Source organism: Erpetoichthys calabaricus, chromosome 4 (genome assembly GCF_900747795.2).
Source record: "Erpetoichthys calabaricus chromosome 4, fErpCal1.3, whole genome shotgun sequence".
In the NCBI taxonomy this organism is placed as follows: domain Eukaryota; kingdom Metazoa; phylum Chordata; class Cladistia; order Polypteriformes; family Polypteridae; genus Erpetoichthys; species Erpetoichthys calabaricus.
In genome coordinates this window covers 209,843,331-209,861,850 of record NC_041397.2, presented here as the reverse complement: position 1 = coordinate 209,861,850, position 18,520 = coordinate 209,843,331, and the positions used below count along the sequence as shown (strand labels likewise).

Below are 18,520 nucleotides of genomic sequence, written 5' to 3'. Positions count from 1 at the left end.
ACACTCACGCTGGGGCTTCCACTTCCCAAGTTCCCGACTCCTGCTGCCTTCGCTACAGTGAACCAACCTACTCCGGGTCACTCCTGCTCTAAACAAGCACTCAGCAGGAGCGACCACTACCATCGGCCCTCGGGTGCCAGCCAAACATTTCACTCGGGTTCGCCTCTCCCAGCTGCCTGCAAGCTCATTCGTTCTCCCTCACCAACTTTCTCCATCCTGCTTTCTGCCGTCTTCTTCACCCTTAACCTCCCTTCACGTTCTTTTTTCATTCTCCCCCTCTCATTCGCCTCACGCTTCTATTATATGATCTGGGGACGTGGGTAGGGGTGTGGCAATCAGCAGCTCCCGGCAACAATTACGGATGAAGACAACGCCTCACCAGTGCAATTAAGCGAGGATCGTCCGCATCACGAATCACCCGGGAACACTACCACTCTCTAAGCCGCGAGTACGGCGACTATTTATTTAAAAAGTGGCCTTTTTGACTTGAGCTGTGGACCCTCTACACCACAGGGGGATGATTGACCTCCAAGGTTATTCCTCTTTTTATTTTTATTTTATTTTATTGTAGAATCAACTATCAGCAGCAGCCAGCAGGGTGTCTGTGCTGCGCATGCGTAGGGGTTCCGTTCTCATCCCTACCACCTTTGCTGTCACTTCCCCTACCTCTTCATATGTTAAATCATTCTTGATGCAGATTGAAGACTTAAGTGCCAGCTTAAGTGAAAAATTAAAGAAAACTTACTAAATTGCAACACAAATACTGACTTAATCAGTTTTAACGCGAAAAGAAGCCAACGAAAGAAGAGAAGAAGTGGGCCACTAGGGTGGAGAAAAGAAGAGCTGCTCAGGAAGTAGCAAGCGCATCAACTTCTGAGCAAATGAATGCTAAATGTGCAGAGAAAGAGGATGAAAACTATGAATGCTCAAGTTAAGTGTTATATATATATTGCTCTGTTTCAAAACTCTTGAGTAACAAGAAAATATAGTAATTAACTTCTCTTTAGTAAAACTTTCCCCTTCCAGAGGCTGGTTTTGATCAAATGATTCTCTCAATAACAAATCTTAAATTCAATAAACAAATTAAAACAAAAAAGTTTCACATTATGAAAGCCTTCCAGGAGCCAATTTACTTTAGAGCTCCAGTGCAAAAAGCTTTCAGTTCTTTGCCACATATAATTTCATCTTGTAAAAGTCACCAGCATTCTTCACACAACTATGCAAAACATTAATATGGTTTTGAAAAGTAATTCTATAATAAAAATCTTTAAAACAATGCTAGAAAGTGTATGCATAGTGTTATTTAGGCTAATGACACAGCCATCCTGGACATAATACATGAAAACACTGATTGTCATTGTCTATGGTGCAAGGCTGAAAAAAAATCAACAGAAGCTCTGTGGCAAATTATAGCGCAAGCAGGTCATCAAACAGCAGGATTTGACCCTCACAGTTACTAACGAGTTGGACACATCCCATCAATTTCAAGTGCACAAAGCAAGTCCCGAGATGTAATGAAAGAGGGAAAAGACGCCAAAAAGTAATTGTAACAACTTACTAACAGTTCTTACAAGTATGATCTTTTTCCACATAGCAATACTGCGTTACAAACCAAGAACTGTTAAATTCAAGTTCTTTTAAATGACCGCAATTAATAAATCTTACTTAAAAAATCATTGTACAGATATTCACTGCTGATATAAGGCTAATCTAATTAACATCACAAGCATTTATAGCTGCCACTAATCTTCAAATTGCATTACTTTATCAATTACTCTTGAGTTTTACCAGTGCTTTTAACAGTCTGTCGTAGCCTACCATTCAGTTTAGTCAGCCACACTGTTGATGCTAAGCTAATATATCCAGAGTGTGCCAAATGTTCTTCAAGGTAATTACACTGAAGGAGTTCTCATCACATTTCTCTCTGAACTTCACTAAGGAGATGCAGAGCAATATTATACCTGCAGAGACAATATGAGGGATTATTTATTCATCTATTGTCAATAGTCAGTACTTTTATAAAATGCTGCAACCTTGCATTTGTGAAGGTTTCGTAACTGTATTTGTCAAGGTCAGCATTTGATTTTGAAGAAACATTTCTGAAATAACTTCTGAATGTCGATTATGTGTTATCAGAGAATTTTTCTTGCTATTTTCAACTGTCAGCAAAAACAGTGGGAATGAAAAAAAGACATAAAAATAACTTAAGGAAAATGGGGCAAGTGCTCCCAATGTGTTTATATCCACCTCTCTAGCAATTAATCTCTGTCTATATGACATTCATGCCATTTCTAAATACATGCTAAAACTTCTTTAATTCCAAATTAGGTTCATAGGATGTAAGACACAAAATGGCTGAAAACACGCAAACTCCACACAGATAACAAAGGGGCACACAATTCAAGCCCATGATGCATGATTTGATAACCTTTGTTAATCCCAAGGGGTTATTTAGATGCATATAGCAGCAGAAACATAAAAACACAGATACAGACTCACAGATAGAGATAGATAGATAGATAGATAGATAGATAGATAGATAGATAGATAGATAGATAGATAGATAGATAGATAGATAGATAGATAGATAGATAGATAGATAGATAGATAGATAGATAGATAGATAGATAGATAGATAGATAGATAGATAGATAGATAGATAGATAGATAGATAGATAGATAGATAGATAGATAGATAGATAGATAGATAGATATTGTAAAGAAATAGCAAATTAAACTTAAAGAGTATATGCATTGAGTCTTGAAGGAAGCACTGAATTGCCTGATAGCAGTGGGCAGACAAGACCCCTAGAGGTGCTTTTTAGCACAGTGTGTAGGAATGAGTCTGTGGCTAAAAGAGCTCCAAGAGTGTGCTTCCTGGAAGGAATGGAGGGGATTTTTTTTTATGATGGCATCCAATACTGCCAGCATTTTCTTCTCAGATTCCAGCGTGCCCAGGGTTCACCCTCTGATGGAGGAGGTTTTATTGATAAATTTTGTTTAGAGCATTGTACATCTTTTGAACTCAAGTTGCTTCCCCAGTAGACACAGCATAGAACAATACACTGGATGACACAGACTAGTACAACATTTCCAGCAGCTTGCTGCATACATCAAAAGACCCGAGTCTTGTCAGGAAGTACAATCAGCTCTGGCCCTTCTTGAACAACAACACTATGTTGTCAAAAGATGCATAGCCTTGAGCTTTTTAACCCAGTCAATGAGGCAGCACGGTAGCAAATGCACTGTAAAAAATCAAAGAAGATTATCCTGACTGTGGTGCCAGTTTGTATTTTAAATAGTAAGAAATGAATACCCTTACTACACAGCTATTGCTCTAGTACACCAAATTTGTCGATAACACAGCACTTGTTGAGAAACATGCATGGAAACCGTGGTGGACAAACAGGGAGTTGCTAACAAGAAAACAAGCAGTGAAAGTGCTGACAGTTGTTAAATTCAGGAACGGTAGGGCCAAGTGTGCCCAAGATGAAGCCCAAGTTAAAAAAAGCACTGATTTGCATGTATATATTTAACAGTCCATGCTTTTTAAACTTAAAAAATAGGTTTACATTTAAAAAAACAAATCACTGTCATCTTGATTTATGCTTCTCACAAACAAGCACTACAAACTGAGGAGTGAGCCACAATGAGCTGCGGCTGATGCATGGCTTCACCTAACATTGTATGCCAGCAAGTAGCCCCCATTGTTATTATGTTAAGAACAAATTTCCAAAATTAAAAAAAAAACAAAACTTACAGTCTGCCCACTTTTTCCAGCTTGGATTAGACTAATATGTATTCAACCCACCATATACTGTATGTATGATGAGTACAAAAAATCACAATGTAACAACAGTTGTTAAACCACTGCTGTGAATAAGGCCACATTTGGCACATTTCAGATACATTACTTGCTTTCAATGAAACCATCGACAAATCGACCCACAGAATTCAATGCAGTATAGCATCAGGCATAGAAAAGAAGCATTTGCTTAGACTCGTATAAAACATCTATGAAACTTAAGGCCCATAAAAAGATGTCTCCCATTGACTTCACCCAGACACATTTGTGATACGAAAGCCAAACTTCATCAAATCTGTTGAACAATTCTACTGAGAATTTCTATATTGTAAATACTTGATAAGTACTGCGAAATATTAAACCAGACTAAAATATTAATAAAAAGGATGCAAAACTAATGGTAATTCCTTATGTCATAACAGAGGGGAAAATGATGGGAAAGTCTTGATGCTGGACTGGTAACCAGCGCCATATAGGCTGTGTTACAGGTTTTTATCATTGTTTGTCTATATTTTTGAAATATTAGTAAAGTGTAAATAATAGCTCTTGCACAACTTGCTGTCACTGTCCTGCTCCACTGACAGACTGAGAAGATCATTCCTCCCCCAAACTATGCGACTCTTCAATACCACCAGAGGGGGTAAACGTTGAACATTATTCAAGTTATTGTCTGTTTTTTACCTGCATTTTTTATTACTCTTTAATTTAATATTTTTTGCTGCTGGAGTATGTGAATTTCCCCCTGGGATTAATAAAGTATCTATCTATCTATCTATCTACAACTGATGTCACTTTTCAAATTGCCAAGAGATATGCCATGATCATAAAAGACAAGACTCATAAGGTCTACCAGGGTTCTCACGCACTGTAAGTGAAGATGAGAAAGTTAGGTGGTACCCTCTGAGTGTGACGCTCTTCTGCTGCAGTTGGTTCTTTTACGCCACATGCTGCTCTAATGAGAAATGCAATGTTAATATGAAAAGGGTTTTAGGCTCCCACTACATATTTAGAATACAACACAATTTCAGTTCAATTTAATATCACTATAAACTGCAATGAAAAGTACTGGTTCAAATTAGGTGCAGAAGTGACCAGCGACAACACAGTACACGGTACAGTGATACAGCAGTCTCAGGTTACTAAATAAGGCAAGTAAACTAAAAAGCAAAGATTATGCAACCACGTCAAATTAAAAATGATATATTAAAAGAAAACAATGAAAATGTGTATTTGGCATTTAAAGGTTACATTTAAATCCTAGATATATTCAGCCTTACTCAAGGCCCCGGGTGGCAGTCCCAAGGTAAACCAAGCAAGCATGTGACAATGCCAACGCCAACGTTTCCATATCACTCGTTCCCTACCTAGCAAGGCCTGGAACAAACTGCTTTTGAAGATAAGCATGACTCTCTGAATGGCTGTTTTCAGCTGCTGCTCCTCTGGTTTCTGTAGCTTTGAACAATAATCCTCCAGTAGCACTAAAGCCCGAGCTGCATCTATGAGACAAAAAGAAATAAGAAAATCGAGACAATGTTAGGAAATGTATGAAAATTTTGTTTTACTCTATTTTAACTCCAATAATAATATTCAAAGTGAAGTATTACATGTTCAATAATTGCAAAGTTTCCTTAACCAAGTTTATTATGATAACATGGTACAAATTTCTTTCAAACTCCAAATTAAGCCGTAACGATCCCTGCTTGAACCATATGCAAACCAAACCCAAAATGCTTTGTACAGGTGATTCATAGTTACAATGACTGTCTATACAAGTATATCTTTAATTTAGCTCCTCAATATATACATTTTACTAAAAGAGTTAGGACAAAGCACTAAGACATACAGTTGCATTACAATATATAAAGACGGGTGTCTCTGTGGCTAAGGATCTGTGCTGGTATCTGGAAAGTTGCCGGTTCATATCCCATTACTTCAGTGGATCCTTGGGCAATGCCCTTAACCTGAAAATTACTCCGGTGGCGCTGTACCATGGCTGACCCTGAGCTCTGACCTCCGAATGACATGTAAAAAGACAATTTCCCCTTGGAAATTAACAAAATATATTAAAAAAAAATACAGACCAAGCAATAATACAATTGATACGATATTTCAAAAAGAAATCATCACCCAATCTGGAGAGCTGTTTGAAATCTAAAAAGACTGCAAACACTAAAAGTTAATATGAACTGACAAAGTGAAACAACATGCTGTATTTTAAAAGAGCCTTATTATCTGTGCAAAAAACAAAATGACACTTGTGCATGCAAAGTTGGCATCATGTTCAGTGTGATATACTGTATAACAGTAAGTCACTTAGTGTCATGTCTGAACCCCTGGCTGGGGTTCAACTTCATGTTTTATGTCTCTTTGATTTATGTTGTTTATGTGCATCATTATTTTTGGTTTTGCCTATGTATGAAGCTGCCTTTGTTATGATCCATGCATTTTGTGGACCACCAGCCAATCATCACTAGCAGCTGCCCATCGTCCTATACATTCAGAGTGTCATCCACAGTTTCTGGCGCTCTGGAGTCAATGTGTTAATTCTGTTTTTGTTGTGCTTGTGCCTTGGTATATTTTTTTGGGAACTTTGCCCTTCATGCTCCATATGTTTGACTACGTTTCTGGATTGCTGTGTTGTGTAGCAGTTTTGGGTAGTTCCTTTGCATCTTGTGTTCCACGGAGCTCCACTGTTTTTGACAAACTTTTTGTTAGAATAAAGGTTTTATTTTATAAAGATGCAATGCCTGCCCTTATTATTAGCTGGGGTTTGAGAATGATATCCCTCTCAAGTAGTCATTTTTATGTAGTGATTATGGAACTTATTGGGACTTACTGTATGTGCTTCGCGACTTCCAAGTTCACAACACTCTGTCTTTAATTTCATCAGTTATATTAATAATACTTGCATTACCTGTGGAACAGTAGAAAGTGCAACGGCAGAAAAGTAAAAATTAAAAAATTTTATATTGCTAAAGTTGATTACCCTTGAACTTGTTGCATTTACTACATAAACATTGTTAATATAGGAAAGCTTCTTATTTTTCTTTGCTGACCCAAAACGTTCAACAATCAACTCCACAGACAATATGGCCCATCCTGGGCAGGTTTGGGGCCATGACATAGAGAGGGAAATGCCTGATTAAAGAAAAGGTTAACAGTTGGAAAAAAATCAAATTCTCACTTAGAAAAACAAAGTTTTTAAAACCTGGCAGGACCTAATAAATAACATTTTAGAATAAGCTTTTATATTGGGGGAAAAGACTTTCTCTCTTTACTACTCTCAACAGTTTTGCTCTGGTTGTTGGCCTTCCTCTCTTTCTCATTGGTGGGGGTTGATTTGATTTGCTTTTAGTTTTGTTAAGTTTGACTTTATTGTATGGAATGTTATATGCTTTTAATCTACTCTATATATATATATTGTGGTGTGTGGCTGGCTAAATATTCCTGCCATCACCCCCAGGCCGCCAGGTGGAGCTCTCCCAACAGCGTGGATGTTCCCCGAATTCCAGCAGGGCCTCATGGACTTTGTAGTTTATATGCACAGCCCTGCTGGATACCTTGGGGACCACCAGGAGTCGCTGTTGGGAGGCTGCCGGACTCTTACTTGCCCTATAACCCGGAGGTGCGTCATGATCACATGACAAGAGGAAACAACGTGCTTCCGAGTTGAAGAAAGGAGCTTTTTATCCGACCCGGAAGTGTTCATGATCACATGGACAGAAGGGAGAAACACTTCCGGGTCAGGGACTATATAAAGGACTCTGGGAAACCAGTACGCGGAGCTGAGCTAGGAGGAAGGGTGGCGAAGTGTCTGGGAGTGTGGAGGATTGATTATTGTATTGTTTATTGATTAGTTTATGAGTATTGTGGAGTGGAGGGTGCTTTGTGCACTGTATTGTTCAAATAAAAGTAATATTTGGACTTTTACCTGGTGTCTGGAGTCGAGTCAGAGGGTTCAAGAGGATGACAAGGGCCGCAATCTGCGACAATATATATATATATATATATATATATATATATATATATATATATATATATATATATATACATATACATATATATATATATATATATATATATATATAAAAAATCCTAAGGATACGGTTTTACGTGACTTTTTAGGTCTCGTTTTTTGTCACGCTTTAAATCGTCTTATTTTAAAACCTACATATATATATTTGGTATCATTCTTTTCAGAATTTATCGAACTTTAATGTGATGTTGTTAGATTTTTAGATTCTTATTCTGTTTTTAAAAAATACCAAGAATTCACATCCCGCAAGACGAGACTTTGTGCCAAAAGATTTCACCACGCCCGGGGCCAGAAATAAAAGCCAAAGAGTAGGACATCTGCTGTATAGGTTTTTAAATGTTCGAAGCGCCGTGTGAGATGCAGATCACACGTCACGGCAGCAGCAGCAAGCCAGCAGCTGATTGAGCAAAGAGGAGGTTAAAAAAAAACTGTATTTGTTTTCCATTGTATCACCGTTTAAGAGGGGGTTTCAGAGGAACGACCGCGTCTCCTTAGGGTGCATTCAGCCGGCCCCCTTTACAACACGAGCAGCAGAGGCGCAAAGTGGCTAACACGTAGTGCAGGCTGTGGGTTGTTGAGCGAAGTGAGCGGGGTGGGAACCCCCTAGTAAATTCAATAAAAGATTAAAAAAAAGAATTGAATTGAAAAAAAAATGACCCCAGATTTCTTGGTTGAAAAGCAAGCGTGCTAACCAACACACCGCCATCTCAACCGGCATGGCTGTAGTTTTCTGTCCATAGATCCCACTGTTGCACTTCTTGCCACACTTTCTGACTGTGAGCCACCCCTGTTACCCACTGCAAATAGTGGGTAAGACAAAAGGTTATATGCCAAAGGTATGAGGTATGGTGAGAAGTACCCGTGTGCTAGATTTCAAATCTATGGCTTGAAAAACAAAGCTGTGCATAAAGACCAAACTGAAAGGGATGGTGTTTTATAGATATTGATATGACACGCAAAATTTAAAAAAACATTAGGACTATTAATAATATCAAAAGTGGAAAATAATCAAAAATCACATCGCTATTCTGAGCACCATTCTTATAAATGAAATAAAGAAGTTGCACATGACAAATCAGAGCTCTTAGCATTGCTGCGTGTGTATATACAGCCCACAGGGAACCAGACACAGCTACATTTCAAACAGGACCCCTCACTGTGAGCCACTGTGTTACATTAAATAGCTACACTGGCAATATGGAATACAGAGGACTAAGGGTCTTCATGGTGTTACTAAACAGGGGGCATGCTGTGAACATCAATTTCTTACTTGTACTATATATGCCTGCCCACCATACAATTAAAAGAAATTGAACACACTCCTTGCTTGGCATTACTAAGGACTGAGCTCCTCAATACACCAGACTGAAGAATAAAACAGATGACTCTGCAATGGCACCAGCTTCTCAAGGGGTGAAATGGAATAATTTTTTTTTCTGGGAGGAGAAAATTCACATGACAGTTTTTGTATCGTTCAGACATGTTGGCACCACTTAACTATGAGATTATCTGCCATCCATTCATTCATTTTTAAATCTGCTTAATATGGTGGGACATTAGTCAGAGGGGATGACAAACTTGTTGACTGCAATTGCTGCTCTTGTTGCCTGAGGATGTCAGATTGCATGACTAAAATAGTAGAAGTTGACAAATTATATGACACTCTGATGACTTTCCAGCACGGGTTTGTATTTCCAAAATACTGAAAGCTTGCGTCTTCTTCTAAGAGCCAATAATGTGCTGCCTGATCACACCAAAGCTGTGTTAATGTTTTCCGTTATTTTTCTATTTTCCACTGTTATTCTGTCATGTAAAACATGAACCATCAGACAGACAACCCTATTTTCTGATTGTGAGGTACAAAACATGGCGCCTCTCCTGTTTCTTTGTGGCTGTACTCACTGCACTCCCTGTACTTCTGGGTGAACACTCAGCGGTTTTCAGCACTCGTGGTGAGTCACAGACTGGTTGGCCACAGGGGATGTCAAACTATATATGACTTGTGGTCATGACTGTCCCTAAATCGCTATAATTGCTGTATGTAAATGTTTTACATAATTATGTGAATGAAATATTGCTGGAACAATTGTGAAGTGTGATAGGGACTCCAATACAGTAACAATCACAGTGGTCCAAACTTGCATAATGTATGTGCCAGTCCTAGATGAAGGTCTACAGCAGTGTTTCCCAAACTCGGTCCTGGTGAACCCCCTGTGGCTGCAGGTTTTTGTTCCAACCAGCTTCTGTTTTTAATCGAACTCCTGGGCTAATTAAGTGAACTGATATTTCCCAAGTTCTGTGTTTAGGGAACAATATAGAAATTAGAAAACTAAGTTTGCTAAAAAAAAAAAAATATTAAAATGTACCAAGCAGTTATATAGGAATAATGTATTTTTTTTCTTTTTAACAGTATTTTCATCTTGATTTTCATTCTACTTTTCTAGATGTTCTAATTGTTTAATTGATCCATTATTTACTAATTAGTGGGTCTGACGCTAAAGTAGTTACAGCCTTTGAATTTTCAGTGATGTTTGCCTGGGTGTCTGATCTGCTCGTTTTTAATTGTCTTTATTAAGATACAATGAAGAGGGAAAAACTGCACAGAGAAAGGGTAAAGTATAATGAAATCAACAAAAGAGGGTTAAGCATTTAAATCTATAGCAAAAGCAGAACTATTTCTAAATGTCTTATAAATGTAAAAATCATGTTGCTGTGCTTTTCTGAATGTCGAATAAAAGAAAAAAAAAAAAACAGCTAATTAAATGAGATCAGTGCTATCAGGTGCTGTCAATGATTAGGAATCCGGTTGGAACAAAAACCTGCAGCCACAGGGGTTCACCAGGACCGAGTTTGGGAAACACTGGTCTAGATTCGCACACAGACCCCCACTCACTCACAAGGCCAGTTTAGCAGGCATGTCCTTTGATTGTAGAAGAAAAAAAAAAACCATACAGACATGTGGAGAATGTCCAAACCACACGGACAGGGAGCTGGAAGGGACTTGAACCCAGGACTTTGAATTCACGAGGCAGCATCTTGAACTTTGGTCTGCCCACAAAGAAATAAAAAAGAAAGTAATGCTAGCCACAGTGATTCAATGTCTTACATACCATGTAGTATGACAAGAAAAATAAAAAAACAGTCACCGCTGGTAATTTAAACATCTAAAAAACAGCAATCTCATCAGACACACACTGGTCCAAATAATTTTATACTTTGTACTTCTCTCTTTGTATTTCACTTTGTCAGTCTGCTTCAAGAAATGTAGGTTACAAGCCATAATCTGGGGATGAAAACTTAAATCTTCTCTGTCACGGGGTCCTTCACAGCAAAAAGGTTGGACTATTTCAGTCTAAGAATGGAAAGGGTTTCTGGTATTTAAAACCTTCAAAATCAGACACACTTGTAATTATGGTTACTTTTAATACTGTTATTTGTATTTTTTCTGCCTTTGATGCAAGTGGTTTAATGCAGATCATGGCTGTGACTGCTACACATACTGCGAGGGTATGTAAGACAGAAGAATAAAAATACACATTGTGTTGTGGAATGAAGCAATCTGCTTTTGAGTATTTCATTTGTAAAAAGAAAAAAAATGTAAAGCAGTAATGTTTGAATTTGCATCATTTGTGCAGCACCTGCCAGTTGCACAAAGGCTTTCTGTTGATTTATACAAAGTAGGGAGTTTGTTTCTTGTGTCTGCTCAGATTTTAAAAGGTGTCATTTAGGACAGGCTAAACCACACTATAGAGATAGTTCTCAAAAAATATATATACTGTATGTATATTAGATAGATAGATAGATAGATAGATAGATAGATAGATAGATAGATAGATAGATAGATAGATAGATAGATAGATAGATAGATAGACTTTTTACCAAAACTCTTTAAATAAATAAACAGGTAGATAAGTAAGTAAGTAAATAAATAAATAATATACATACACACGTTGGTATGATCATACACCAGAATAACTACAAAGCAAGAAGATTAAAAAGAAAGGAAAGTTCTGACTTGGCTGACACGGTCTCAGTGAGGCATTATGCAGATGTATTGCTGTTGGTATAAAGGAGCGATACACACATATAATGAATAAGAAATACTTTAAAGCACATTACATGGCTTTTTAAATTTATTACAGACATGTATTATAAGCAACATGTGCAAAAACATTACAGACTTACCAGTGCTCTTCTAAATACAGAAATGTTCAAAATTATTTTACAGTGCAAATAAGATGTTAAGAAATTAACACACCTACAAAAAATTGTACATAAGTGATTAACATTGGAGATTTCTAAACTGTGTTCTACTTTGTTAAAGGTGTGGGACGCACTAAAATAAAACTAAGGTTTTTTTTATATATGTATTTAATCATGGAGCAGCTGTTCAAAACTCACAAGAGCAGGACACTTATTAATCTCATTCCATATATAACATTAAGTTGAAGTATTAAAAGCTTGCAAGGAACACACCTGTTCTTCAAAGTCATAGAGATGCACATAAAGCAACATACAAATGACAAAACATCTGCAGGTCAGCAAAATAACATAATACATAATCAGTTACTACAGTGTATGATAAATATTGTTTCATGTAAACTGCCCTATTAAAAACTGTGGGTTAGAAAATTAGGTAAAACCTGTTTTCACAAGCCATGTCTCCTCCTTACAGCTTCGCTAGCTCAGGCCTGACAAGATGCTCTTGTGTCTGCTTGGGTATCTTCTTCAGTTTCATTTTTTTTCTCTCACATTCCAAGAAAGTGCACATTAGGTAAATTAAAGTCTCCATCATTGGCCAGATGTGGGGGTATACCTGTATAAATGAACACTGTAAGGAGTTGGCATTACACGGCTGGTCCCTGCCATTGCACTTGGAAAAAAATTATTTTATCAATGTTATCACATCCTGCCTTGTGCCCTGTGTTGGCTGGGATTGGCTCCAGCAGACCCCCGTGACCCTGTGTTCGGATTCAGCGGGTTGGAAAATGGATGGATGGATGGATGGATGTTATCACAGTGCCATTATATTCAAAACAGAATGGAATTTTAAACACACAGAAAAAAAAAACACAGACCAACAATCATAGTGCATTGTGAGGCCTTCAAGATCCAGGCCACACGGTGATATCTACTGACAGTATAGCAACTGGATAAGCACTCACAGAAACTGGGAGTCACGAGACCTTGAAAACATTTCAGTCAAAGGTAACCAGACTCATCCGACTCACTTTGCTTGAGTGTGCAGGAATTTGAAAAGGACAATGAAATGATAAATTGGAATAGTGATTCAAACCTCAGCAGCTATGCAGCTTTGGAAGTCAGAGCTGTGCCTTCTGTTTGAGGCAATACACTATAATAAGTTGAATCCAGTAGAGGACACCATTTATTAAACAAGACAGCATACAGCCAAAACAGACTGAGGCAGGGATGGACTAGCCATCAGGCCAATCTTTCACTGTAGGTTGTGCTGTCATGTTGCAAAATATGAAACTGATCAAGTGAGCAAGTAAGAGAGAGAGATTCAGCTAGAGAGATGGACAGACAGATGTGACATACAGTAGGTTTTCTACTGCATCCTCGGTGCACCACTCCAATCATATGAACCTGATGGCCTACAGGCCAACTCCCAAAAGTCATAACATAACTGTGTAAGCAAAGCACAAGACATAAACAAGCAGAAAGATACTATAAATAAAATGTCTAAATGACCTAAAAATGTGAACAAATATGGGAAAAAAATATAAATCACTCCAACAAAGTAAAGAAGTATTCAAATAAATTTAGTTATATACTTGGACTTCCTCTCATAGGGGAATTGCAGCAGGGTCATAGTACAGAAGTGGTCCGCTCGACAGCTATTTTAGGATGGTGAGCAAGAACAGGCAGTTCATCAGAACACTTGGACAGAAACTTTTCAATAATATAATAAACTAGCAGTCCCCCGTGGCTCTGGCCACGTAGTAGTGAAACAGGGCAAACTTTAAAAATCAATAAACAAACAGGTATTGCTAGCTAAACAGAGGCAAGGTACGCTCATAAATGTGGCCTGAGGTACGGAGGCTAACGTGTATGTGAGGAGGGCTCTGCCTGGCTCCCTACTCCTGACGTCATGCCTCCCCTTTCCCTCGGCTCGCAGCCTCTATCTCGGATTAGCACAAATAACTCACTCCTGCAAGCAAACTATGATACTTAGCGTGATGAGAGAAGTCACAAAATCAAACAGAATGTTCTAGCAAATTGTAGAAAAAAACCCAATCTAAATCTGTTAAGTAGTTCTCTCATTCGCTAGCTAAGCAGTGCAAGGTATACTCCGAGGCCGGTGTATGAGTGAGGAGGGCCCCGCTGCCCTCCCCTTGGCCTGCTGCATCTCTCTCAGATTTGCACAAATAAATCAGTAACGCAAGCGAACTATGATACTTAGCGCGATGAGAGAAGTCGCAAAATCAACCAGAATGATCAAGCAAATTATTGAAAAAAAGCCTGATCTGAACCCGTTCAGTAGTTCTCTCGTGAAAAGCAGACAGACAATCAGACAGACAGATGTTGGATTTTATATATCAGTGGCGGCTGCTAGTTTTTGAAACAGGGGAAGCTCATATTAGGCCTTCATCATAAAATTCATTATGTTATTTGTACATAAATTCTGCCCTCCGTTCCTTTTGCAGAAAATGGTCTGTGACCCTGTCGTACCAATTGGCCGTCTTTTCCAGGGACTTAACCAGTTTCCTCTCAATGGCCAGGAGAGCAAGGTTGCTCAAACGATCTTGGCCAATCGTGTTGCGGGTGTATGAATTGACCTGTTTTAAACAAGAGAAGCTCCTCTCTACACCTGCTGATATAGCGCCAATTGTTGCCACTAACGACAACAGCTTGTATAGCTGAGGCATTGCACTATCCAACTCCATGTCTTTAAAAAACACCAAGAAATCACACAGCTTACCCCTGGTCCCCTGTAAGTCATGATCTGAATATAGTACTTGAAGTTCAGATCTCAGTCTCCCTGAGTCAAAGAAATGGCCATAACTTTTCAGCACACTTTCAAATGCCTCCTCTGGAAACACTTGTCTCATTTCATCAAATTTCCCTGGATTGACTGATTCTAAGAAGTTCATACTTTCCAAATTTGAAAAACGCTGAGAAATCTGCTCCATGAGATTGTCTAGGATGGCCATGTACAAATTTCTGTAGCGGTCCTGGGGATCTTGTAATTGTGACAGACGGCGCTTTCTAATAGGTTCATCTCGAGGGTCTGATGTGAGATTTGCTGCTTTTGCATAAACTGCTTGATAAGCCTCCTCTGACCTCTTCTCCTTGACAAAAGCAAGGAGAGACCCAATTCTTTTTTTGCAGTAAAGAACATCCATAGCCCTTTGCTGGACAATATCAAAGACAACATCTGTCTCAGAGAATATTTGTTCATATGTGTACAACATGAACACAAACTCAAAATCCTCCAGTTTCATTATGAAGCCTTTGGCAGCATCTAATTTCCCGTGTGCAAAAATTTACAAGAATTGGGAATTGATATTGCAAGACTGGCAGAACAATGGAAATTCGGACTGAAAATAAAAAAGAATAGGGAAGGCTGAAGACGTATAGGTACAGTACATGTATATCTGAACAGTTAATACATATGCATGTATTATACATGTATCCACTATATTCTTCACCGTAGTCTATTTTAATGAATGTTTTATTGCGTTTGACTAGGCTAGTAGATGGGGTGATTGAATGGTCAACTTTCAGGAGTGACATGTTGCACTCCTATTAAAGTGCACGATCCATGATCTTGGAGGCTGTGCAATTAAACGTAGTCGACTGTACTTCTCATTCACAAAACTTTTGGCCATGACTGTACACCAAGGATGTTGCATGTTAAAACAAACATGTACAAAGCCAGATATTAAACCACTGAACTCACCATTAAAAGAGATGTGACGAATCTGCAACAGTCTGTGATCAAAACCACAGTGCATTGCTCTCCACGAAAACTGTCACATTTTATTTCAATTTTTCACCAATCCTTAATTTTTTTATTCAGCTCATTTCTTTAATTATGTAAATGTTTATTATGTAAAACATTTGTATAAAACATATATAAATATATGATTTTTAAGAATTTGTATTGTAGGGCAAACTCCTCTAGATGAGATGTCCCAACCTCACCCCAGCACTCTCCCAACACATCTGGTTCTCACCATGCTTGAACTTATGGCTTGCAGGTAAAACATGAACGTCCCAACTGAACCTACTGTTTTGTGAGTCTGTGGGACAATTGCTTGCAGCCCTAAGAGTAAATGAAAAATGTTGCTTCTTGTCAGTTTCTGAAGCCTAGTGTAGTTCCAAGTACTTTCCAGGAGAGTCATTGCAGTTCATCTGAAAATGACTTGAGATGAAAAACAGACGAAGAAAAATTGGAAATTAAAATATCATTCATTAAAAACTAAATACTGTATAGGTGAGTAGCTGTTACATAAGGCAGCACAGTTGATAGTACTGCTGCTTCAAGGATCTAGTGTCTTAGGTTTAAATCTCATGTGTGGTCATTATCTTTGTGGAGTTTGCATATTTTTCTCAGCTCAGTGTCGCGTTTCTTATACTTTCCTACAGGCATGCAGGTTAGGTCAGTCAGTGATTCTACATTAGTGGGAGAGGGTTTATGTGAGAATGAGTGTAAAATGACAGCTTATTAAATTATATCCTGAAAACAATCTTATTATAAGCACTTGAATCACTTGTAAAATAACAACAGCAACTGAAGCATTCATGAAATGAAACCAAGCTACTGGGGGAGACAGGCAATGAAGCGAAGAGCACTGCCAGACTATTTTAAAAAAGCAAAAATCCCACTAAGTTTTTTCTTTTTTTTTCTATAAGGAACATGGATACACTGTTTTACAGTATGTATGCAACGTCAGGATCAGGATTCATGTTTGGTGAAACTTTTCGCTTGAAAATAAGTATTTTTGGTACATTTTAAGGCTTTTGTTTTCACTTTTGCTCAATAGTGACTGCAAGACACAGTCACGGCATTACAGTATTTAACATTTATTAAAAAAAATGCTTCAGTTAAGAACACAGTTTTCTGTGCAAATCAATACATACCATGATTGTGAAAAATAGTTTCAACTTTAAAAATGCTAATCTTATCTTATAATGCAAAAAAATTAAAAATGAAATATTTTGGGTTTTATCATAATACTCCAGTGAAAAATGAAGAGAAAACTGTCCCTGGAAAAAAAAAATTCTCTTGTAACTCGTGTTGGCCAAAACGTGGAAAATGTGTGCGTTTATTGCAAAATTATTATTAACAGTTACTTTCTGGAAGCTCTGCATTAAATGCCAACAAGGAAGACGTCATTTCCACAATGCTATACATTTGAATGAGACTGGTTTCTTCCCCTGTGAATGATGGGGTGAAGCAGATTTTTTTTACATTGTTTAGCACTGTCCACGGTTGATCCCCAATCAATGCCACTGAGCTTCAGTATTTAATTTTTCCACGAAAACATGAGAGTACAATTTTTTCTCAGCCACACACTACACTGGGTAAGTAACATTCAATATTTGTGGGGGAAGTATTCCTTTAAGCTACTTAATAGGAGAGAAGAACTTGCTATTGATAAAAACATAGTCATGTAAGCTGAACAATGCTTAGCAGTAAGACTTTCCCTTCACACTGAACTTGTGAAACTGACACAAACAAAAATCAACAAAGAATAGCAGGTGCTAAACTGAGAGAAAAGTTGAATTGTGGGCTTGAAGTCTATAAAAATGAGAAAAATCTGATTAACTCACGTGCTATGTGTCAACCAAATTGTCTGGACATCAATCAAATAAGAAAGTGCAAGGCAAAGCCAAAGTGTATTAAAAACAACTTTATCGCTTAAAGTGTTTATTGCTAGGAAATAATAAAGTGTTATTAAACTAAATTGATCTCTTTATAAAAGATATTTCTATTTCGTTCAACATGCAGATTAATTTCTGCAAGTAAATGTTATTTCTTCTAATTAACCAATAACTTTGGTTTAATGCAACGTGTGGTAGCAGAACGCTCTGCTATGAAATATCCACTAGGTGGTGCCATGAATTATCAGAAAAAAGCCTCCTTGGAGGGTGTCACAAAAGCAATCACCAGACATCAAAAAACGTTTGAGGCAGCCACCCGTATAATATGCCCTGGCTGCAAATGGGTAATTTTGCAGAGATATTCACAGGTATGAATCCAAAGCAGAACTGATTTGATGGTGAAAATATGGCGGTGCAGCAAGTGAAGTCATTGGACCTGGAACCGGAAGTGATGTCGTTGGGACCGGATGTGACATCATCAGTAGTGCTGGAACCAGAAGTGACGTCTTTGGGACCCATCAGTGATGCCATCAAGGCCGCCAGTACCGAAAGTGACGTCATCAATGTCGCCGTGACCTAGTGGGATTTCCTGTGAATGGTCTGCAGGGAATTGAGAAAGAAAGTCAGTGCAGCTCTCCATCCCCTGGTCTGGCGTGGTACTACTATTATTTAGGCCCTTTAGAAAGTTAATGCTAGTGCTTGCTTAATTTGAATCGAACATAAATTTCTTTCTTAGTCATAGACAATGGTATAGTCTTTTCCCCCTATAAGTTAGTAACACATAGAACTTTCTTGCTATAAGAAAGTCATGATGTCATGATCTAGTT

At 38.1% G+C, this 18,520-nt stretch overlaps 1 protein-coding gene across 13 annotated transcripts in view; it reads right to left on the bottom strand.

Moving 5' to 3' along the window:
- The window catches only part of dlg2 (discs, large homolog 2 (Drosophila)), a 1,641,316-nt gene that overhangs the window by 1,587,328 nt on the left and 35,468 nt on the right, over window positions 1-18,520 (bottom strand). For all 13 annotated transcript variants that reach the window (XM_051926947.1, XM_051926951.1, XM_051926957.1 and 10 more), the window contains exon 2: window positions 5,170-5,301. In XM_051926947.1, coding sequence (XP_051782907.1) covers window positions 5,170-5,301 — 132 coding nt within the window. The remainder of the gene's footprint in view (window positions 1-5,169; window positions 5,302-18,520) is intronic.